Source organism: Bufo gargarizans, chromosome 2 (genome assembly GCF_014858855.1).
Source record: "Bufo gargarizans isolate SCDJY-AF-19 chromosome 2, ASM1485885v1, whole genome shotgun sequence".
Classification (NCBI taxonomy): Eukaryota; Metazoa; Chordata; class Amphibia; order Anura; family Bufonidae; genus Bufo; species Bufo gargarizans.
In genome coordinates, this window is record NC_058081.1 from 145,200,943 (window position 1) to 145,226,373 (window position 25,431).

The 25,431-nt window shown below is 44.7% G+C and overlaps 1 protein-coding gene across 1 annotated transcript; it reads right to left on the minus strand.

Annotated features, from left to right (window-relative positions):
- Positions 1–17,092: 17,092 nt before the first annotated feature.
- Positions 17,093–18,037, minus strand: LOC122925713 (putative olfactory receptor 2B8). The gene has a single exon (XM_044277059.1). The coding sequence runs from the start codon at positions 18,035–18,037 to the stop codon at positions 17,093–17,095; it is 945 nt and encodes a 314-aa protein (XP_044132994.1).
- Between the last annotated feature and the right edge of the window lie 7,394 nt (positions 18,038–25,431).

Here is a 25,431-nt window from a genome sequence, read left to right on the forward strand (position 1 = left end):
TAGCAGAGAATCAGGCTTCACGTCACCCACCACTGTAAGAGTCCATTTTCATAAGTTTAGGCCCAGCACCCAGGCAGAGGAGAGAGGTCCCGTAACAGAGGATCTGGCTTCATGTCAGCAGAGAATCAGTCTTCATGTCATAGCAGAGAATCAGGCTTCACGTCACCCACCACTGCAACAGTCCATTGGCATATATTTAGGCCCAGCACACAGGCAGAGGAGAGAGGTCCCGTAACAGACAATCTGGCTTCATGTCAGCAGAGAATCAGTCTGCATGTCATAGCAGAGAATGAGGCTTCACGTCAGCCACCACTGCAACAGTCCATTGGCATATATTTAGGGCCAGCACACAGGCAGAGGAGAGAGGTCCCGTAACAGTCAATCTGGCTTCATGTCAGCAGAGAATTAGTCTGCATGTCATAGCAGAGAATGAGGCTTCACGTCAGCCACCACTGCAACAGTCCATTGGCATATATTTAGGCCCAGCACACAGGCAGAGGAGAGAGGTCCCGTAACAGACAATCTGGCTTCATGTCAGTAGAGAATCAGTCTGCATGTCATAGCAGAGAATCAGGCTTCACGTCACCCACCACTGCAACAGTCCATTGTCATACATTTAGGCCCAGCACCCAGGCAGAGGAGAGAGGTCCCGTAACAGACAATCTGGCTTCATGTCAGCAGAGAATCAGTCTGCATGTCATAGCAGAGAATCAGGCTTCACGTCACCCAACATTGGAACAGTCCATTGGCATATATTTAGGCCCCGGCACCCAGACAGAGGAGAGGTTCATTCAACTTTGGGTAGCCTCGCAATATAATGGTAAAATGAAAATAAAAATAGGATTGAATGAGGAAGTGCCCTGGAGTCCAATAATATATGGTTAAGGGGAGGTAGTTAATGTCTAATCTGGACAAGGGATGGACAGATCCTGTGGGATCCATGCCTGGTTCATTTTTATGAACGTCAGCTTGTCCACATTGGCTGTAGACAGGCGGCTGCGTTTGTCTGTAATGACGCCCCCTGCCGTGCTGAATACACGTTCAGACAAAACGCTGGCCGCCGGGCAGGCCAGCACCTCCAAGGCATAAAAGGCTAGCTCTGGCCACGTGGACAATTTAGAGACCCAGAAGTTGAATGGGGCCGAACCATCAGTCAGTACGTGGAGGGGTGTGCACATGTACTGTTCCACCATGTTAGTGAAATGTTGCCTCCTGCTAACACGTTGCGTATCAGGTGGTGGTGCAGTTAGCTGTGGCGTGTTGACAAAAGTTTTCCACATCTCTGCCATGCTAACCCTGCCCTCAAAGGAGCTGGCATTGACACAGCTGCCTTGGCGACCTCTTGCTCCTCCTCTGCCTTGGCCTTGGGCTTCCACTTGTTCCCCTGTGACATTTGGGAATGCTCTCAGTAGCGCGTCTACCAACGTGCGCTTGTACTCGCGCATCTTCCTATCACGCTCCAGTGCAGGAAGTAAGGTGGGCACATTGTCTTTGTAGCGTGGATCCAGCAGGGTGGCAACCCAGTAGTCCCCACAGGTTAAAATGTGGGCAACTCTGCTGTCGTTGCGCAGGCACTGCAGCATGTAGTCGCTCATGTGTGCCAGGCTGCCCAGGGGTAAGGACAAGCTGTCCTCTGTGGGAGGCGTATCGTCATCGTCCTGCCTTTCCCCCCAGCCACGCACCAGTGATGGACCCGAGCTGCGTTGGGTGCCACCCCGCTGTGACCATGCTTCATCCTCATCCTCCTCCACCTCCTCCTCATCCTCGTCCTCCTCGTCCTCCAGTAGTGGGCCCTGGCTGGCCACATTTGTACCTGGCCTCTGCTGTTGCCAAAAACCTCCCTCTGAGTCACTTCGAAGAGACTGGCCTGAAAGTGCTAAAAATGACCCCTCTTCCTCCTCCTCCTCCTCCTCCTCCTCCTCCTGGGCCACCTCCTCTTCCATCATCGCCCTAAGTGTTTTCTCAAGGAGACATAGAAGTGGTATTGTAACGCTGATAACGGCGTCATCGCCACTGGCCATGTTGGTGGAGTACTCGAAACAGCGCAACAGGGCACACAGGTCTCGCATGGAGGCCCAGTCATTGGTGGTGAAGTGGTGCTGTTCTGTAGTGCGACTGACCCGTGCGTGCTGCAGCTGAAACTCCACTATGGCCTGCTGCTGCTCGCACAGTCTGTCCAGCATGTGCAAGGTGGAGTTCCACCTGGTGGGCACGTCGCATATGAGGCGGTGAGCGGGAAGGCCGAAGTTACGCTGTAGCGCAGACAGGCGAGCAGCAGCAGGATGTGAACGCCGGAAGCGCGAACAGACGGCCCGCACTTTATGCAGCAGCTCTGACATGTCGGGGTAGTTGTGTATGAACTTCTGCACCACCAAATTCAGCACATGCGCCAAGCAAGGGATGTGCGTCAAATTGGCTAGTCCCAGAGCTGCAACGAGATTTCGCCCATTATCACACACCACCAGGCCGGGCTTGAGGCTCACCGGCAGCAACCACTCGTCGGTCTGTTGTTCTATACCCCGCCACAACTCCTGTGCGGTGTGGGGCCTGTCCCCCAAACATATGAGTTTCAGAATGGCCTGCTGACGTTTACCCCGGGCTGTGCTGAAGTTGGTGGTGAAGGTGTGTGGCTGACTGGATGAGCAGGTGGAAGAAGAGGAGGAGGAAGCCGAGAAGGAGGAGGTGGCAACAGGAGGCAAAGAATGTTGCCCTGCGATCCTTGGCGGCGGAAGGACGTGCGCCAAACAGCTCTCCGCCTGGGGCCCAGCTGCCACTACATTTACCCAGTGTGCAGTTAGGGAGATATAGCGTCCCTGGCCGTGCTTACTGGTCCGCGTATCTGTGGTTAGGTGGACCTTGCTACAGATGGCGTTGCGCAGTGCACACTTGATTTTATCGGATACTTGGTTGTGCAGGGAAGGCACGGCTCTCTTGGAGAAGTAGTGGCGGCTGGGAACAACATACTGTGGGACAGCAAGCGACATGAGCTGTTTGAAGCTGTCTGTGTCCACCAGCCTAAATGACAGCATTTCATAGGCCAGTAGTTTAGAAATGCTGGCATTCAGGGCCAGGGATCGAGGGTGGCTAGGTGGCAATTTACGCTTTCTCTCAAATGTTTGTGAGATGGAGAGCTGAACGCTGCCGTGTGACATGGTTGAGACGCTTGGTGACGGAGGTGGTGGTGGTGGTGTTGGTGGTACATCCCCTGTTTGCTGGGCGGCAGGTGCCAACGTTCCTCCAGAGGCGGAGGAAGAGGCCGAGGCGGCAGCAGCAGAAGAGGCCGAGGCGGCAGCAGCAGAAGAGGTAGCAGGGGGAGCCTGAGTGACTTCCTTGGTTTTAAGGTGTTTACTCCACTGCAGTTCATGCTTTGCATGCAGGTGCCTGGTCATGCAGGTTGTGCTCAGGTTCAGAACGTTAATGCCTCGCTTCAGGCTCTGATGGCACAGCGTGCAAACCACTCGGGTCTTGTCGTCAGCACATTGTTTGAAGAAGTGCCATGCCAGGGAACTCCTTGAAGCTGCCTTTGGGGTGCTCGGTCCCAGATGGCGGCGGTCAGTAGCAGGCGGAGTCTCTTGGCGGCGGGTGTTCTGCTTTTGCCCACTGCTCCCTCTTTTGCTACGCTGTTGGCTCGGTCTCACCACTGCCTCTTCCTCCGAACTTTGAAAGTCAGTGGCACGACCTTCATTCCATGTGGGGTCTAGGACCTCATCGTCCCCTGCATCGTCTTCCACCCAGTCTTGATCCCTGACCTCCTGTTCAGTCTGCACACTGCAGAAAGACGCAGCAGTTGGCACCTGTGTTTCGTCATCATCAGAGACATGCTGAGGTGGTATTCCCATGTCCTCATCATCAGGAAACATAAGTGGTTGTGCGTCAGTGCATTCTATGTCTTTCACCGCTGGGGAAGGGCTAGGTGGATGCCCTTGGGAAACCCTGCCAGCGGAGTCTTCAAACAGCATAAGAGACTGCTGCATAACTTGAGGCTGAGACAGTTTCCCTGGTATGCATGGGGGTGATGTGACAGACTGATGGGGTTGGTTTTCAGGCGCCATCTGTGCGCTTTCTGCAGAAGACTGGGTGGGAGATAATGTGAACGTGCTGGATCCACTGTCGGCCACCCAATTGACTAATGCCTGTACCTGCTCAGGCCTTACCATCCTTAGAACGGCATTGGGCCCCACCATATATCGCTGTAAATTCTGGCGGCTACTGGGACCTGAGGTAGTTGGTACACTAGGACGTGTGGATGTGGCAGAACGGCCACGTCCTCTCCCAGCACCAGAGGGTCCACTAACACCACCACAACCATGTCCACGTCCGCGTCCCTTACTAGATGTTTTCCTCATTGTTATGGTTCACCACAACAACAAAAATATTATTTGGCCCAATGTATTGTATTCAAATTCAGCGGGATATAAATTTGAGGCCTACTATTTAGGCGCTGGGTGACCGGTATGGATTTAGTGACAGAATTAGACTTGGAAATGCACAGTAGCGTGTGTGTGAAGTTATTCTGAATGACCCTATGTGCACCTTGAATATTATATACCCTTTTAGGGATAGATTTCAAATAGCTCTGATATAGCAGAAACCACTAAATTATGAAATTGCTAAATTGGGAATTGTATTTCAACCCAGAACAAAAAATGTGCTTTGACGGACACTAAATAACTTTCCCAGCCACAACAGGACAGCGGTAACGAGAGATTTAGCGGGATATAAATTTGAGGCCTAGTATTTAGGCGCTGGGTGACCGGTATGGATTTAGTGACAGAATTAGACTTGGAAATGCACAGTAGCGTGTGTGTGAAGTTATTCTGAATGACCCTATGTGCACCTTGAATATTATATACCCTTTTAGGGATAGATTTCAAATAGCTCTGATATAGCAGAAACCACTAAATTATGAAATTGCTAAATTGGGAATTGTATTTCAACCCAGAACAAAAAATGTGCTTTGACGGACACTAAATAACTTTCCCAGCCACAACAGGACAGCGGTAACGAGAGATTTAGCGGGATATAAATTTGAGGCCTAGTATTTAGGCGCTGGGTGACCGGTATGGATTTACTAACAAAATTGGACTTGGAAATGCACAGTAGCGTGTGTGTGAAGTTATTCTGAATGACCCTATGTGCACCTTGAATATTATATACCCTTTTAGGGATAGATTTCAAATAGCTCTGATATAGCAGAAACCACTAAATTATGAAATTGCTAAATTGAGAATTGTATTTCAACCCAGAACAAAAAATGTGCTTTGACAGACACTAAATAACTTTCCCAGCCACAACAGGACAGCGGTAACGAGAGATTTAGCAGGATATAAATTTGAGGCCTAGTATTTAGGCGCTGGGTGACCGGTATGGATTTAGTGACAGAATTAGACTGGGATATGGCCAAAAAATAACCACACTATTGCTGGTTAAATGCACTTGGTGACGGGCGCAGCTTGCCCCTGATGTAGTATATGGCCAAAAAATTAACAGACTATTGCTGGTTAAATGCACTTGGTGTCACAGCTTGACCAACCACACTACTGAGGGTTAAATGCACTTGGTGACGGGCGCAGCTTGCCCCTGATGTAGTATATGGCCAAAAAATAAACAGACTATTGCTGGTTAAATGCACTTGGTGACGGGCGCAGCTTGCCCCTGATTTAGTATATGGCCAAAAAATGAACAGACTATTGCTGGTTAAATGCACTTGGTGTGATAGCTTGACCAACCACACTACTGAGGGTTAAATGCACTTGGTGACGGGCGCAGCTTGCCCCTGATGTAGTATATGGCCAAAAAATGAACAGACTATTGCTGGTTAAATGCACTTGGTGTCACAGCTTGACCAACCACACTACTGAGGGTTAAATGCACTTGGTGACGGGCGCAGCTTGCCCCTGATGTAGTATATGGCCAAAAAATGAACAGACTATTGCTGGTTAAATGCACTTGGTGTGATAGCTTGACCAACCACACTACTGAGGGTTAAATGCACTTGGTGACGGGCGCAGCTTGCCCCTGATGTAGTATATGGCCAAAAAATGAACAGACTATTGCTGGTTAAATGCACTTGGTGACGGGCGCAGCTTGCCCCTGATTTAGTATATGGCCAAAAAATGAACAGACTATTGCTGGTTAAATGCACTTGGTGTGATAGCTTGACCAACCACACTACTGAGGGTTAAATGCACTTGGTGACGGGCGCAGCTTGCCCCTGATGTAGTATATGGCCAAAAAATGAACAGACTATTGCTGGTTAAATGCACTTGGTGTCACAGCTTGACCAACCACACTACTGAGGGTTAAATGCACTTGGTGACGGGCGCAGCTTGCCCCTGATGTAGTATATGGCCTAAAAATGAACAGACTATTGCTGGTTAAATGCACTTGGTGACGGGCGCAGCTTGCCCCTGATTTAGTATATGGCCAAAAAATGAACAGACTATTGCTGGTTAAATGCACTTGGTGTGATAGCTTGACCAACCACACTACTGAGGGTTAAATGCACTTGGTGACGGGCGCAGCTTGCCCCTGATGTAGTATATGGCCAAAAAATAAACAGACTATTGCTGGTTAAATGCACTTGGTGTGACAGCTTCACCCTGATGTAGGCTTTAGCCAAAAAACAACCACATCATTGAGGGTTAAATGCACTTGGTGACAGGCGCAGCTTGCCCCTGATGTAGTATATGGCCAAAAAATAAACAGACTATTGCTGGTTAAATGCACTTGGTGTGACAGCTTCACCCTGATGTGGGCTTTAGCCAAAAAACAACCACACCATTGAGGGTTAAATGCACTTGGTCGCAGCTTGTGCTGGCGCACCACAAGACACAAAATGGCCGCCGATCACCCCAGAAAAATGTGACTGACAAACGGTCTGGGCAGCCTAAAAACAGTGAGCAATTGAGTATCAGCAGCTCAATGATCCACAGCTGCAGATCGATCAATAATCAAGTACTTTGGAGGAGTTAATCTGCCTAATCTCGCCCTACTGTCGCAGCCGCAACCTCTCCCTACGCTAATCAGAGCAGAGTGACGGGCGGCGGTATGTGACTCCAGCTTAAATAGAGGCTGGGTCACATGGTGCTCTGGCCAATCACAGCCATGCCAATAGTAGGCATGGCTGTGACGGCCTCTTGGGGCAAGTAGTATGACGCTTGTTGATTGGCTGCTTTGCAGCCTTTCAAAAAGCGCCAAGAAAGCGTCACAAAAGCGCCAAGAAAGCGACGAACACCGAACCTGAACCCGGACTTTTACGAAAATGTCCGGGTTCGGGTCCGTGTCACGGACACCCCAAAATTCGGTACGAACCCGAACTATACAGTTCGAGTTCGCTCATCCCTACTCTCGATCTTTATTTGCGTGCTGTGTGAAACTCTGCATAATTTAAAGTAAATCAGTCTATGATGTATAAATCCTTCTTTTTGGCTCACTTATTAGTGGCCAGAAAATGGATGAGAACAGATGTGCCCACTGTTAATGAGTGGAGGAATATTATGAATCTTCATAGCTGCATTGAGACAGCTGGTTACATTAAAACAAATAAAATACATCTTTACCAAAGTTTATGGCGTAAATGTAAGATATTTATGGAGAAGTTTAATGGTTGAAATTTGGGGCTTTTCAAAAAAAAAATTCTCTTTGATTCTCTAACTCCCTCCTGTTCTCGGGGGATGGGTGGGATTGGTGGGTGGGTATTATTCAAAAATGTACATATGTATATATATATATATATATATATATATATATATATATTTGTTTTCTATGTACCATATTTTTCGCCCTATAAGACGCATCTGACCATAAGACGCACCTAGGTTTTAGAGGAGGAAAATAAGAAAAAAAAATAATTGGAACCAAAGGTGTGTAGGTGTGTTAAAATAATGTTGACACATTTTGGGGGGAATCTGCTGATGACACCCTGTTATGGGGATCTGCTGCTGACAATATTATGGGGGGGGGGATCTGCTGTGACACACTTATGGGGATCTGCTGTGACGTACTGTTATGGGGAGAATCTGCTGTGACGCACTGTTATGGGGAGAATCTGCTGTGACGTACTGTTATGGGGGGAATCTGCTGTGACACACTGTTATGATGGGATCTGCTGTGAGGCACTGTTATGGGGGGATCTGCTGGTTACACACTTGTGGCAGGGGGATGTCCAGTGATAGGCTTTTGTGGGACACTTTATTAGGGGGACACTGTAGTTACCTTTTGTCAGTAGTTTAGCTGCACTCCAGAGAATTTTTCACACCAGCACCGTCACCAGGGGACACAGGTACACAGGAGCAGGCATGTGGAAAGACGGAAGGGCAGAGCAGCCATGTGTGACAGGGAAGCCTGCTCCCGCCCATCGTCTGCCTGCTCCAGCGCACCAGCCCCTGGTCTCCTTGCTACTGTGCATCGGCCGGCTCAGACCCGCACTCTCCTACCTCCAGCCGCAGCACATTGCTTCAGCCTCCCCCCGCTGGGCTCTCCAGCAGCACAGTCCTCCAGCCCCTGCTGAACTTACTCCGCAGACAGAGTAAGCCAGTGAAAAGACAGATGTCTGGTACATCGCAGGCTGCTATCCCTATGCTGCACAGCCTGCGATGTGCCGGCAACATGCAATGCACCGGCCATTCCCCCTCTGTACTGTATTCGCCCCGTAAGACAAATAAAGTGCGCCTTATGGGGCAAAAAATACGGTATGTATATTTTATTGTTGAAATAAAGATAAAAAATGGAAAAATCATCATTTATCTGATGGCAGATCGTGGCGTGTAATCGTAATCTGCTGCCAGGAGCGATTGCTAGTCCCTGTACTGAGGAGGAGATTGCGGCATGTAATAGGAACGCATCGTTCCCTAAATTCACCTATATGATCTGCAGGTGTAAGATAAGCTTAACACTTTACACCAATTGGACCTTTTATGACATTACATTCTAAATCCATAGGCTTCAACATGGATTGTTCCCCTTTGCAGCAAAACAGCTTCCACTCCTTTAGGAGGGCTTTCTACAAGACTTTAACGTGTAACTGCTGTTTTATTTTTATACTGTAATGGTATAGTACACCCTACAGTATATGTGCATTTGTGTTTTAAAATGTAATCATTTTCTGTTTCACGTGATAACTCCCAGGAATGTGTGCCACTTTACCATTCTGCAGGCCTCTTCTCACAGCGTTGTCATGTGTAGGCCGTTTCCTCTATCTTATAAACAAGAGACGGATCAGCACTGGCACCTGGCTACAAAACTATTGTATGGGGCCACCTGGCTGCAAAAATATTGTATAGGGGCCACCTGGCTGCAAAAATATTGTATAGGGGCCACCTGGTTGCACAACCATTGTATAGGGGCCACCTGGCAGCACAACCATTGTATAGGGGCCACCTGGCTGCACAACCATTGTATGGGGCCACCTGGCTGCACAACTATTGTATCGGGACGACTGGCTGCAAGATCATTGTATAGGGGCACCTGGCTGCAAAAATATTGTATACGGTTTTGGGACAAAACCCCCACATCTATGATTGTTGGGGTCCAAATTGAAGTGTCCTTATGAGTGCTCAGAGAGCTGACACAGACACACTGCTGAATCAGATTCTCTCTACTTTATTCCACACAAGTATACATCTTTATAACAATACAGACCATAAACAAATCAGGCCCCCGTCAAGGGGGTAGAAATCGAAACCAATGATTTGATTGGTTATTCGTAAAAGACAATACTTCCGCACCGTACTAACAGTTAACATTCTCTAGCAGTACATCCCTAACTTCAGAAGGAACATAACTCTCTCTTGTATGCCAAACTCTGATAATGAAGCGAGGGGCGACTACCTTGGCCTTGCAGCTAGGAACATTTGATCTATATACACAGACTCCCTACATCATACCAGCTGGCTAATTCATTTTCCATATATGCACAAGATGGAGGAAATACTCATACAAAATGGATTCTCATCCCTCACAGGGGGCACCTGGCTGCAAAATTATTGTATGGAGGCCCCTGGCTGCAAAAATATTATATAGGGGGCACCTGGCTGTAAAAAAAATATTGTATAGGGGGCACCTGGCAAAAAAATATTGCATTAGGGCACCTAGCTGCAAAACTATTGTATCCTGCCCCTTCATTCCTTGCTCTGCTGTTTGCTTAATATAATGCTTTCCCTCTAAACAACATGTAAAAGTCCAGGTATATAATGATTGTAATATTACCTATATATTCCTCCCACTGCATGTATGATGGCAATAATGTGAAAGCTCCTGGAGTCCATGTTACTTGCCTCCCATTGCCCTGCTTACCTGGACTTTACATTACAGAGACCATGCTATAGATAGCATCAATAAAGTAAAAGCATCAGAGGGAAAACAGCTCATGTTACAATAGCAGATACACTATTAAAATTAATGCTTACTGATTTAATGTAATGCAGGGCTTTTTTCTCTCTGGTTAGCTATATGTGAGAGGATACACGCTGCTCTGGGGTAGTGGGGGAGGTTATCTGCATTCTGATTGGTCTTGTCTGTCTCTGGTTAGCTATATGTGAGAGGATACACACTGCTATGGGGTAGTGGGGGAGGTTATCTGCATTCTGATTGGTCTTGTCTGTCTCTGGTTAGCTATATGTGAGAGGATACACACTGCTCTGGGGTAGTGGGGGAAGTTATCTGTATTCTGATAGGTTTTGTCTGTCTATGAGGAACCTATATATAGCCCAAACAAAGTTCAGGGCCCACCCCTAATTAAAGCATAGAAAACCGACCAAAAGGAGTGAGTCAAGTCTATTGCAAATAATACCAATAGTACTAGAATAATCCCAAAATAGCATAATTTTATTAGAAAATCACAAGAGGACACATGATTAACACAAGTCACACAAAGACAATTGATACAGGTCACAATACATATTAAAAACCAAGGGGACCGATGGTGAACTGCCGGCACGTATGAATAAAGTGCATGTGCATAAAACTTTCCAATTGGTCATCAATAAAAGGATATGTAGTATCCACACACTATGGCTTAAAAGTAACACAAATTACCTAAATGCATTATTTGTACAACAGATGCCAAAAGTGGATGTGATAATACACTCCACATTTGGCTAGCTGAGGCAATGAGGTACAGTTACTAGCAAATGAGATACAGTTACTCCACCTATTTAAGGCATGATTTTCACCACACCAACCAGTACCCCTTGAAAAAGCTGTACGCAAAACGTGCATTGGGGAGTGGACCGGTGGTGTAGCTGCACGGCATACTATAATTGTGTGGTCAGTATTTTTTCTATGTGCTAGTTATAACTCTATTTACCTCATTGCCTCAGCTAGCCAAATGTGGAGTGTATTATCACATCCACTTTTGGCATCTGTTGTACAAATAATGCATTTAGGTAATTTGTGTTACTTTTAAGCCATAGTGTGTGGATACTACATATCCTTTTATTGATGACCAATTGGAAAGTTTTATGCACATGCACTTTATTCATACGTACCAGCAGTTCACCATCAGTCCCCTTGGTTTTTAATATGTATTGTGACCTGTATCAATTGTCTTTGTGTGACTTGTGTTAATCATGTGTCCTCTTGTGATTTTCTAATAAAATTATGCTATTTTGGGATTATTCTAGTACTATTGGTATTATTTACAATAGACTTGACTCAGTTTTCCTTGTCTGTCTATGGTTAGCTGGATATGAGAGGATACACACTGCTCTGGGGTAGTGGGGGAAGTTATCTGTATTCTGATTGGTCTTGTCTGTCTATGGTTAGCTGGATATGAGAGGATACACACTGCTCTGGGGTGGTGGGGGAGGTTATCTGCATTCTGATTGGTCCTGCTATGTGAGGAGAGCAAGGGCTTATGGGAAGTGAGGGAAATACAGGATGGCCTCAAGGACAGGGCAAAGATCACCACAGGAAGTGCAGCAGAGGCCATCTTAGGAAGATGCTGAAATAGAGGCACAGAGAAATAGGGTTGCTAAGGGCTGAATACAGACATCAGAAAGGTAAAAGTAACTGAAAAATAACGCTTCACGAATATCTTCCCTTCAGCATCACATATGTTAGGAATTTCATTTTTGCTAGTGAAATGGCAGTTACACTTTAGGGTCCATTCACACGTCCGTAGTGTATTCTATACAATACACCCGGCCGGCACCCCCATAGAACTGCCTATTCTTGTCCCCTATTGCGGACAAGAATAGGACATGTTCTATTTTTTTTCTGGAACCGCGGACCAGAAAATCGGGGGCGCGCTCCATAAATGCGGATGCGGACAGCACACCGTGTGCTGTCCGCATCCATACATGGAGAATGAATGGGTCCGCACCTATTCCGGATAATTGCATAACGGGTGCGGACACATTCTACGGACATCTGAATGGAGCCTTAAAGTGTGTCTGTGGAAATCTAGGCCCAGTGACAGTTTGACATTATTAGGCTGGCAGTGACAGACGTTGCAGGGACACACCCCTTTCACAAGTGAGAGCAAAAACACCCAGTTGGAATTTTGTTCACAATTTAAATGTAGGAATAATAGAGGAATGGCTTAACAGAATGTTATAAGAAAAGATGCTCCAGAACTGTTATTTCACGGGGAATGTAGTTACTAAAACAGACAAGTCATGAGAGGTGACAGATCAGCTGTAAACATAGTGCATTTGTTGGACATATGTAGATCACACTCTATCCTGGTCATGAGTCATGACTGCCCACTTTACAAAATTGGCACAGGGCAGAACAATTATTGGGCAAATATTGTGTGCACCATAACCTGTAACCTTTTAAACCCCAAAACTGATTCAAAGAGCTTGATATTTTGCCTCCAAAGTTTATAGTGACTGGGTGACCAAGATAGTACCCCATAGCCTTCAAAACGGTCATCCATGACCCCACATTCTATAACAGATTAAAAATGTACAAGCTCAAAAATTCTCTAGTATGGCGTGGACCATAATATGCGACTTTTTACTCCACTGTTGTAGAGTAAAAGCATTGATCAACTTTTCCCCACTGTCATTTTTTCAGTTGATCTTTACTACCTTATTAGGCAGAAAACACAAGTTCCAGATATTGGCTGTAAGGCTATGGACATTATAAAACGCAGTACAAGCAGGTGTCATTTTTATTAGGGCTGTTCTTCAGTGTTTGATTAAATAATGTTTTTATTTTCAAAATTGCAGCATGTATTGGGTATAGCTTTTTGCCTCAGATTGTGGTGTTTTGTGTCATACACATCTATTTTTATGGGTTGCTTGAAAAGAAACACATGTCAATGTATGTTGTATTTTTTTTCATAGTGTAACATTCCTTTGGGCAGCCCTCAGTAGGCAAGGTGTATGGTGGTTCTCACCTCACTATGACGCAGTGCCTCCACCCAAATGTTGCTTGGAGCTCTATAGGATAGCAGGAGGGTCTTCCTCTTCTGCTAGGGGCCAACCCCTGCCCAGCTCAGTATATATTCACACCAGGAAGGATTTAAAGGGGTTGTCCTGGATTGGGGACCTTGGTGTATGTGTATAATGGTCCGCTAAATATTATATTTATGCTTGTCCTTCCCTTACCAGATATTTCTGATAGCCCTTTTTAACTTCACAAATCTTCAGCCGGAAGTGTAGTTTTTATCAGAGTCCGTGACGTACCGGGTCCCTTTCTGCAGAGCAAAGCCTCTTCTTTGGGTGGTAACTAGGCGGCAACACACGGTGCTAAGCCACGCCCCTCTGGTCCGGTGCCATCACTGGGCAGGGCGCATTCTTGAATAGATGAAGCTGCTCCCTGTCTGATCGCTCTCTGGCTGCCTCCGTTGCCTCTGTGTAATGCAAACACAGAGCGCACATTGCAAGGGAGAGACTGAGCCAGGAGGCGATTAGGGGCGTGACTAAGGGGGAGGAGTTGTGGCAGAAGGTGGTATATGAATTAGGGGGTCGCCTGAATAGAGGAGCAGACACACACTTGAAACAATGCGATTCAGTGGTGCAGGAAGTTACCGCACACATAAACATAGAGGTAAACAATCAGTGGGGGACTGTGTAACACCCCAGAGTTGTGTTACTACATGCCTCTACCCCGCTAATATCTCCTAAGAGCCTTTATACTGTCATTTGATGTGATTTTGCTCATGTCTTCCACAAATGTGCATATAAAACTGTGTTAAATGTAATTGTTCCTGTAATTTGCCTGGTTACCAGTAGGTGGCAGCAACCCATTGGCAAGTACACTAAACTGTAGCTATATCTGAGCTGGAATGGATTATTCTAGCTCAGCTCCCCCTTTGTGAAGAGTGGCCTGGTCTCACAACCTGCAGCATGGGTGGAGAAGGAAGTTAAAGTCAGTGTAGCCTCCCCCCTGCTAGAGGAAGGCTGTGTGATAGAGTTGAGTTTTTACCCCTGCATAGGGAAGACAGCAAGGACCTAGTCTCGGCTGAGACTTGGCCAGATTCCCAGTCTGAGCACCTTCCGCTCAGCTGGATGAGAAAAGCAGAAAACTACAGACAAACTCCAGAGTTCCAGGAAGAAAGCATCCCTTGAGAATCCATCCGAGAGATAAGTCTAGTGCCTAGGAGAAGCCAATTCCTCCTCAGCTAGTCTGTCCCCACAAAGAAGAAGCTACCAGATAAGTGCAGAAGCTTACCCTGCCATAGTTACAGAGCTACCAAGCAGATGCTTTATCCTGCAAGCTCCACATTTAAAGCAGAAGCACTCATTCCTGCCAATCATTGCCAAAACCTGCTGGGACCAAGAGACCAAAGCTGTATACTGCTTGGATGCAAGTCATTTCAAGTAAAGCAACGTTTGAACTTCATCTAAAGGTCTGGACATCATTTATTCAGCAAAGTTCCTCTATTACTCCTATCACTACATTAACATTTATTGCAAGTGAGCCAGGAGCCAAGACACCTTCTTCAAGCAGTGGTACAGGAAGAAGTCTGCATCCTTCAAGAAAAACATGATTTTCATGCAGGACAATGCTCCATCACACGTGTCCAAGTACTAGACAGCGTGGCTGGCAAGAAAGGGTATAAAAGAAGAAAATCTAATGACATGGCCTCCTTGTTCACCTGATCTGAACCCCATTGAGAACCTGTGGTCCATCATCAAATGTGAGATTTACAAGGAGGGAAAACAGTACACCTCTCTGAACAGTGTCTGGGAGGCTGTGGTTGCTGCTGCACGCAATGTTGATGGTGAACAGATCAAAACACTGACAGAATCCATGGATGGCAGCCTTTTGAGTGTCCTTGCAAAGAAAGGTGGCTATATTGGTCACTGATTTGTTTTTGTTTTGTTTTTGAATGTCAGAAATGTATATTTGTGAATGTTGAGATGTTATATTGGTTTCACTGGTAAAAATAAATAATTGAAATGGGTATATATTTGTTTTTTGTTAAGTTGCCTAATAATTATGCACAGTAATAGTCACCTGCACACACAGATATCCCCCTAAAATAGCTAAAACTAAAAACAAACTAAAAACTACTTCCAAAAATATTCAGCTTTGATATTAATGAGTTTTTTGGGTTCATTGAGAACATGGTTGTTGTTCAATAATAAAATTAATCCTCAAAAATACAACTTGCCTAATAATTCTGCACTCCCTGTATAGGCCATTACACCACTCTGGCATTCCTAATCTGGGAAGTGCGTTATAACACCTTGGAAGGGCCCTGGGATAGTAACCTGCGCACGGTGCAATTGGCGTCACAACAAACACAGAATATTATCCACATGTATCCTGGCCATTGCAACTGTAGGAGCCCTGCTGAAGTGTACAAATACCTAAACACATCTGGGGGGACCTTCAAACCGCTATTAATAGTGATTTAACTGTTTAAAAATGTTTTATTATCCCAGACAACCCCTTTAACGTATCAACAGATTTATTTGGGTAAGGATGAACAATGGTGAAGAACATAAAGCTAATGCAATAAAAGGAACAAAGCACAGAGTGCAATTCTGTCATAGCCCACCCCCTTTACCATGGGTTTTTCTATCTATTACATTAAGCAGTGATGGTGAGCACACACACTCTCCCAGCTATCTACTCTTAGCACTCAGCTTACTATACCCTACTGTCTAGCAATTACCCAGTCCAAATGTTGGGGCCTGATTGCAGAAAACATTGATACTTACAATTGTCCTACCCGGGAACTAGTTGGGGGCTACAGCATTCAGAAGCATGGGGCATGCTTGGATGCAGGTTGTGCTGTAGGGTTAATGCAGAAGCTGAGCTTTCTCTTCTCATACAGGAATCACAGGAGCTGTCAGGACTGTGCTGTAATGCCTACACAGAAGCAGGGCACACTTCTGTTTGTGGAGATCTCTCAGTTTCTCTATCTCCTGGCCATGATGCTGTCTCTAAGATGGCTGCTGTTCCTCTTCCTTCCTTAGCCTTTGCCTCTGGTCCCCTGCTAGTGGCTGCAGGGAGGAGCAAGTGCTCATGGAATTTGCAGTTCACTCACCTTAGAAGAATCAGCACTAATTCCTGCTGCTGTGTGTCCCTGCTTGTAATCGACAGCCAAAGCATCCACTAGACCCACTGTGTTCTCTGCAGGGGTTACCATATTGATAAATAAAAATAAATAAAATATATATTGATAAATAAAATAAAAATAATCCAAAAAGGCAGTATAGCCGCACCCTGTAAAAGACTATGATTTATCAGACCAGGCCACCTTTCTTCCACAGTCCAGATCTGATGCCCATGTGCTCATTCTAGGTTCTTTCAGAGGTGGACAGGGTTCTGTATGTGCACTCTAACTGGTCCAAAGCTACTAAATCAAATACAATGCAAATGGTGAAGCCCACTTTTTTCTGATACCTGGCAGTATTTGTTTCAGCAATTTTTGCTGCATTAGCTCTTAGTCCAGATAGGTTTCACTCTCCGCACAGATCGATTAGTCTTGGCCACTCAAGACCTCTGAAGACCCTGATGATAAGTTACTGGTTGAACTTCCTAGGACTACATAGGTAATAACCACTCCTCACCAGGAAGACCCCACCAGATCTGCCATTTTGGAGGTGCTCTCACCCAGTCATCTAACAGTCACAATTTGGCCCTAGTCAAAGTGGTTATTGACCGGGCAGATAAGAGGAAATCATCACTTGTGCCATAACACAATCTTCTTACTTGTGGTTTCTATCAGTGCTAATTTTACATCTTTGTTTCTAAAAGTGTAAATCAGAGGATTTAGCATAGGGGTTATGACACTATAGAACAAGGTGGCCATTTTGTCTTGGCTCAAAACATGAATCCTGCCGGGTCTCAAATAGATTAAAAAAATAGTGCCATAAAATAAGGCCACCACAATAACATGTGAAGCACAAGTGGAAAAGGCTTTTCTTCTCCCAGTAGTTGTACGAATCTTCATTATGCTGGAAATTATATTGACATATGTAATTAAGATGACAAAAAATGGGATGACTGCTATCACTATAGCCCAGAAGAAAAGGACAGTCTTATTAAGAGATGTATCTGCACAAGCCAGCTCTAGCAATGTGGGCACCTCACAGAAAAAATGATCCACCACATTCGCCCCGCAAAAAGGTAACTGTAGTGTATACACTGTGTTTACTACTGAGTTAATTAAGCCTGCAAACCAAGAGGCAGCTGCCATCCTAATACAGAAGGTGGGATGCATGATATTAGTATAACGTAAGGGGCTGCATATAGCCACATACCGGTCATAGGCCATTGATAACAACAGGCAACACTCTGTGCCACCTAGAGTCATATGGATGAACATTTGGGTTACACAGCCATTATAAGATATGGATTTCTTCACTGATAGGAAGTTAATGAGCATCTTAGGAACTACACATGAAGTATACCAGATGTCCAAAAAGGAGAGATTTCTCAAAAAGAAGTACATTGGAGTGTGGAGTCGAGGGTTTGTACTACTGATCCAAATAATTACTATGTTACCAAATAGAGAAACAATGTAACATGTAAGGAATACAATAAATAGCAATATCTGCAGGTCCTGTCTGCTGGTTAGTCCTAGTAGGATGAAGTCGACCACCGTGGTGAAATTCCCTGTGACCATTTCACAAGCTGATGTTGAATATTATATCAATGACACGATGCTGCAATGACAATTTACAATGACAGTTTACAATACTATTACTAAAAAAAAAATATTTAAAAAGAAATTATTAGGGTCTATTCACACGTCCGCATTTTGTAATCCACATCCGTTTCGCAAAATTGCCGAACAGATGCGGACTCATTCATTGCACGGGCAACAGCTCTGGTAGACATTCCTGCAGTCAGTCCTGTGGGCGAAAATGCCTTGTTGATGCTAGAGGTCAGAGGAGAATGGGCCGACTGATTCAAGCTGATAGAAGAGCAACGTTGACTGAAATAACCACTCGTTACAACCGAGGTATGCAGCAAAGCATTTGTCAAGCCACAACATGCACAACCTTGAGGCGGATGGGCTACAACAGCAGAAGACCCCACCGGGTACCACTCATCTCCACTACAAATAGGGAAAAAAGGCTACAATTTGCACAAGCTCACCAAAATTGGACTGTTGAAGACTGGAAAAATGTTGCCTGGTCTGATGAGTCTCGATTTCTGTTCAGACATTCAAATGGTAGAGTCCGAATTTGGCGTAAACAGAATGAGAACATGTATCCATCATGCCTTGTTACCACTGTGCAGGCTGGTGGTGGTGGTGTAATGGTGTGGGCCGGGGGATGTTTTCTGGGCACACTTTAGGCCCCTTAGTGCCAATTGGCCATCGTTTAAATGCCACGGGCTACCTGGGCATTGTTTCTGACCATGTCCATCCCTTCATGACCACCATGTACCCATCCTCTGATGGCTACTTCCAGCAGGATTATGCACCATGTCACAAAAGCTCTAATCATTTCAAATTGGTTTCTTGAACATGACAATGAGTTCACTGTACTAAAATGGCCCCCACAGTCAACAGATCTCAACCCAATAGAGCATCTTTGGGATGTGGTGGAACGGGAGCTTCGTGCCCTGGATGTGCATCCCTCAAATCTCCATCAACTGCAAGATGCTATCCTATCAATATGGGCAAACATTTCTAAAGAATGCTATCAGCACCTTGTTGAATCAATGCCACGTAGAATTAAGGCAGTTCTGAAGGCAAAAGGGGGTCCAACACCGTATTAGTATGGTGTTCCTAATAATTCTTTAGGTGAGTGTGTGTGTATATATATACAGTACAGACCAAAAGTTTGGACACACCTTCTCATTCAAAGAGTTTTCTTTATTTTCATGACTATGAAAATTGTAGATTCACACTGAAGGCATCAAAACTATGAATTAACACATGTGGAATTATATACATAACAAAAAAGTGTGAAACAACTGAAAATATGTCATATTCTAGTTTCTTCAAAGTAGCCACCTTTTGCTTTGATTACTGCTTTGCACACTCTTGGCATTCTCTTGATGAGCTTCAAGGGGTAGTCACCTGAAATGGTTTTCATTTCACAGGTGTGCCCTGTCAGGTTTAATAAGTGGGATTTCTTGCCTTATAAATGGAGTTGGGACCATCAGTTGCGTTGTGGAGAAGTCAGGTGGATACTCAGCTGATAGTCCTACGGAATAGACTGTTAGAATTTGTATTATGGCAAGAAAAAAGCAGCTAAGTAAAGAAAAATGAGTGGCCATCATTACTTTAAGAAATAAAGGTCAGTCAGTCTGAAAAATTGGGAAAACTTTGAAAGTGTCCACAAGTGCAGTCACAAAAACCATCAAGCGCTACAAAGAAACTGGCTCACATGCGGACTGCCCCAGGAAAGGAAGACCAAGAGTCACCTCTGCTGCGGAGGACAAGTTCATCCGAGTCACCAGCCTCAGAAATCGCAGGTTAACAGCAGCTCAGATTAGAGACCAGGTCAATGCCACACAGAGTTCTAGCAGCAGACACATCTCTAGAACAACTGTTAAGAGGAGACTGTGTGAATCAGGCCTTCATGGTAGAATATCCGCTAGGAAACCACTGCTAAGGACAGGCAACAAGCAGAAGAGACTTGTTTGGGCTAAAGAACACAAGGAATGGGCATTAGACCAGTGGAAATCTGTGCTTTGGTCTGATGAGTCCAAATTTGAGATCTTTGGTTCCAACCACCGTGTCTTTGTGCGACGCAGAAGAGGTGAACGGATGGACTCTACATGCCTGGTTCCCACCGTGAAGCATGGAGGAGGAGGTGTTATGGTGTGGGGGTGCTTTGCTGGTGACACTGTTGGGGATTTATTCAAAATTGAAGGCATACTGAACCAGCATGGCTACCACAGCATCTTGCAGCGGCATGCTATTCCATCCGATTTGCTATTAGTTGGACCATCATTTATTTTTCAACAGGACAATGACCCTAAACACACCTCCAGGCTGTGTAAAGGCTATTTGACCATGAAGGAGAGTGATGGGGTGCTGCGCCAGATGACCTGCCTCTACAGTCACCGGACCTGAACCCAATTGAGATGGTTTGGGGTGAGATGGACCGCAGAGTGAAGGCAAAAGGGCCAACAAGTGCTAAGCATCTCTGGGAACTCCTTCAAGACTGTTGGAAGACCATTTCAGGGGACTACCTCTTGTAGCTCATCAAGAGAATGCCAAGAGTGTGCAAAGCAGTAATCAAAGCAAAAGATGGCTACTTTGAAGAACCTAGAATATGACATATTTTCAGTTGTTTCATACTTTTTTGTTATGTATATAATTCCACATGTGTTAATTCATAGTTTTGATGCCTTCAGTGTGAATCTACAATTTTCATAGTCATGAAAATAAAGAAAACTCTTTGAATGAGAAGGTGTGTCCAAACTTTTGGTCTGTGCTGTGTATATATGTATATATATATATATATATATATATATATATATATATATTTAAAAGAACTGTAGACAATCTGTCTAATGAATCTGGCTCAAGACCTTAGTCTACAGATGTGGAGGCTGAAACACAGGAGGAGATTACAGCAGAGGCGTTTACAACAGAGCAACTAGAGCCTTCTGAGCAAAATCAAGAAATACCATCTGCACAGTATATGGAACAAAACATCATAGAGTCCAACTAAGAAGGACCCCTGTTGGGGACCGGTTTACCGTTCATCTGGCAGACGAAGGCGATGTCCTCAGATCGATTCTGATTTCGATGTTCGAGGCCAGATTAATAGTCTGGTTCTCGAATAGCTAAATCGAAATTGATCAGACAGCAAGGAAGACGTTTCTTTAAAAGGCCTTGCTCTTTCCTTGCATCGTGTGCCAGATGAACGGCAAACGTGGTGCATTTCTGCGGTGGCACTTTTGATCGATCAGTTTGCTGGGCCTCAAGAGCCGCATGATGTTGGCAATTTTTGGGAAAATTCACGTGATAAAATGTTGAACATTGAGACCCCTCCATCACGTCTGAATAGACCAGATCCCCCTATTGTTCTTACCCCTGGCCCTTTTTCTCATGAATTATTGGGTTAGTAATTTTTTTATTATAAAAAATGTATATATTTTTAATATTGTGTATGTTTTTTATATTTAAAAATGTATTATTTAAAAAATGTATGTTTGTTTTTAATATTGATGACCTATTATCTGTTTAGGTCATTATTATTTAATATAAAAATATATTTTTTTAAAGTATAAGAATCATCTTTTTGATGATACTGTACATAATGACTTCTATATTTTTTTTTTATCACACCAATGCTGGAGCAGCATTGTGCTTGAGTAAACAGTAGCTATCATGTCCCCTCCCATTAAATGGGTTGTCCGGGTTCAGAGCTGAACTAGGTCATAATCATATTTTTACTAAGGCAGCCCACCTGCTCCGATGCTCTCCCTTGCCCTGTGCTTGATCGCACAGGGAAAGGGCTATTTTTGTTAAAACAACACACTGCCGGGCAGATGCTTCCAGCAAGCAGTGTGTTTTGTGACGTCACCTGCTCTGATGGGCCTGCTTTAGAGCTGCCCTAGCCTTTTTACAGGCTAAGTCAGCGCAGAAGCCCGCACATTAGTGCTGGTGACGTCACTGGGCTCACTGCTGGCCGGAAGCCTTCTCCTGGCAGCCCTGTGGAAAGCCCGGTACATCACCGGAACTCCAGAAAATGCCTTTGCCCTGCGCGGTTCAGCATGAACTGCTCCGATGCTCATATCGCAGGGTCTATCTGGGTTAAACTGATGATGTTATATACTTACTTTCTCTGCGTCAAAGTTTATTCTTTGTGGATTGCGGGCCTGATTACGTCTGGTGTTGTCCTTGTTCAAAGCTGAACGCAGACATATCCCTTTTTTTTTATTTTTTTTATGGAACATCTTCGTGTTTAGTTATGAAGCCATACACAAATTTTAAAAAATATAAAAATGATAAAATAATTTTTTTAAGACATAATTAAAAATGAGGTATTAGAAGGTATTTATACCAAATTTATAAAAAAAAATAGGATTTTACAAAATACCTCAGCCCTCAAGCCCACGTCAAGGGTCCTTATTCTCTTGCGAGTCCCTAATCTAAACTAACAAAAGGGGATCTAACTAAACTAAGAAAATAAAACATTTATAACCAGTTTCCAGCGGAATTCAACGACTCCCACGGATGATGTCCAACTGCGACGACAATGCCCCCTCAGGATTGCAGATGTAGACATAGAGTTCCCGAACAGCTAGTCCAGCCATTCCAGGGTGTCCAGGCTGGCTCAAGTCTAAAATGACAGAAGATGTCATATTTAGGCCTAATTCTGCATCTATGGAAGCATCATGAATCCTGGTGAAGTTGTATAGGGGTACACAGGCCTGTATCAGCAGGGTGACATTGCCCGGATTCATCTGTATGGATGACATGAACACTCTCCCCTTTGTGGACAGTATTCCGAAAGTGCACTCCACATACCGACAAGTGTGAGTCAACCGATAGTTGAAGATGCGCTTCCGGTCATCCAGATCGCATCTAGCGATTATGGCGAAAAAAGATAGGAAAGCGCTTATAGGGTAATAAGTTCAATAACAAATGTATGAAAATAGGACATCAATGGTTGTGCTCACCTTATAGTGTTCTGCATACGTAGGCACAACACTCGTGAGGACAGGGGGTCGGTGCAGCCGGTATCTTCTCAGTCCTCGTAGGCCAATTCTCCAGAGGAATGATATGGAACACAATGGGAAAAGTTTTGTGTACTAAAATAGTACACCAATTGATACCTTCTGGCGCAAAGACACAACCTCAGTAGATAAATAAAGGGTCTTTATTGATGAGTGACAACGCGTTTCGGAGTCAGTACACTCCTTTTTCAAGTCTGTGGTGTCCGTGCTGGGGCTTGAAGCGCGGCCTTACTTCAAGCCCCAGCACGAACCCCACAGACTTGAAAAAGGAGTGTACTGACTCCGAAACGCGTTGTCACTCATCAATAAAGACCCTTTATTTATCTACTGAGGTCATGTCTTTGCGCCAGAAGGTATCAATTGGTGTACTATTTTAGTACACAAAACTTTTCCCATTAAGATCGCATCTAGGGAAGGGCCGTATCAGGTGGGGTGACAATGCGAATACTTCATCTGCCACGATCACAAATGAAGCCGGCGGACCTGCTAATCCGGGTAGTCTTCTTGGCTCTGGCAGGGCAAGCTGGTTTGCCTGAATCCGTTGATCCATTCTGGAAGCACTAAAGATGCGGGCATCTGGAGTGCTCCTGTAGGCCCCGATATCCACAATTACAATCTTGTAGGTACTGTCAGCCAAGGCCATCAGCACTACAGAAAAAAAAAAAATTGTAATTGAAGTACCGGGACCCTGAGTGAGGCGACTTCTTTACATGAATATGTTTTCCATACAGTGCCCCAATGCAGTTAGGAAACTGAGCAGATTGGTGAAATCCCTTGGCGATACAAAGCCAATCTTCCGCCTTGGGGGTGGGCATCACCACTTCTCTGAGTCGCTGCCAGATGGCTTTGCAGATATGACAGACGATCCCAGAGATTGTTGAGATCCCAAGAAGAAACTCGAAATGCAACGATGTAAAATGAGTTTCCAGCTGCAAGGAATCAAAAAAAAAATAATGAAAAAAAAAAAAATGTTTTAAGATTCATTTACAAAGGTTAATATTCAATATATACAGCAGTATATATTGAGGAGTGTTTAAACTAGGGACTGGGGGGGAGGGTAATTACGTTATAGGACGGGAAGATAGTGCAGATAGAGACCGGGGGCAAAGTAATGGGACTGGGGGAGGAATGGAAGGAGGGACTAGAACAGTTCAGAAGGAAAGGTGTAGGATAAAAAATATACATAAACCTCTCAAATGTATGTATACTAATGCCAGAAGCCTGACTAATAAAACTGGTGAACTGGAATTAGTGATGTGTGAGGAGAACTATGACATAGTGGGAATAACTGAGACATGGCTGGATGATAGCTATGACTGGGCAGTTAATGTGCAGGGTTACAGTCTGTTTAGAAAGGATCGTCAAAACTGGAGAGGAGGAGGGGTCTGCCTCTATGTAAAGTCCGGTCTAAAGCCCACACTCCGCGAAGATATAAATGAGGGACATGAACATGTGAAGTCACTGTGGGTAGAGATACATGGAGCTAAAAACAACAATAAATTACTAATAGGAGTTTACTATAAACCACCTAATATACCAGAGTCCACAGAAAATCTATTACTAAACGAGATAGACGAGGCGGCAAATCATAATGAGGTGGTTATTATGGGGGAATTCAACTACCCAGATATAGACTGGGAAACTGAAACTTGTATATCTCATAAAGGAAACAGGTTCTTGGCAATAACCAAAGACAATTACCTCTCCCAACTGGTTCAGGACCCGACTAGAGGGACGGCCATACTGGACTTAGTATTAACCAATAGGCCGGACAGAACAACAGACGTGCAGGTTGGGGGACACCTGGGAAATAGTGACCACAAAGTAATAACCTTCCGATTATCATTCAAAAGAGCGTTTCTACAGGGAGGAACAAAAATACCAAACTTCAAAAAAAGCTAAATTTAGCCAACTAAGAGAGGCCATAGGCCAAACTAACTGGGACAAAGTCCTCAAAAATAAAAATACAGCCACAAAATGGGATATCTTTAAAAACATCCTAAAATCTCATTGTGAGAGGTACATACCGTATGGTAATAAAAGGTTAAGGAATAAAAAGAAACCAATGTGGATAAATAGAACTGTAACGAAAGCAATAAATGACAAAAAGAAAGCATATCATTCACTGAAACAGGAGGGGAGCACGGAAGCACTGAAAAACTATAAGGAAAAAAATAGAACATGTAAAAAACAAATAAAAGCGGCCAAACTAGAGACCGAGAGATTAATTGCCAAAGAGAGTAAAACTAACCCTAAAATGTTCTTCAATTATATAAATGTTAAAAAGTATAAATCTGAAGGTGTCGGCCCTTTAAAGAGTAATGAGGGGGAAGTCGCAGAGAGCGATGAGGAGAAAGCAAAGCTGTT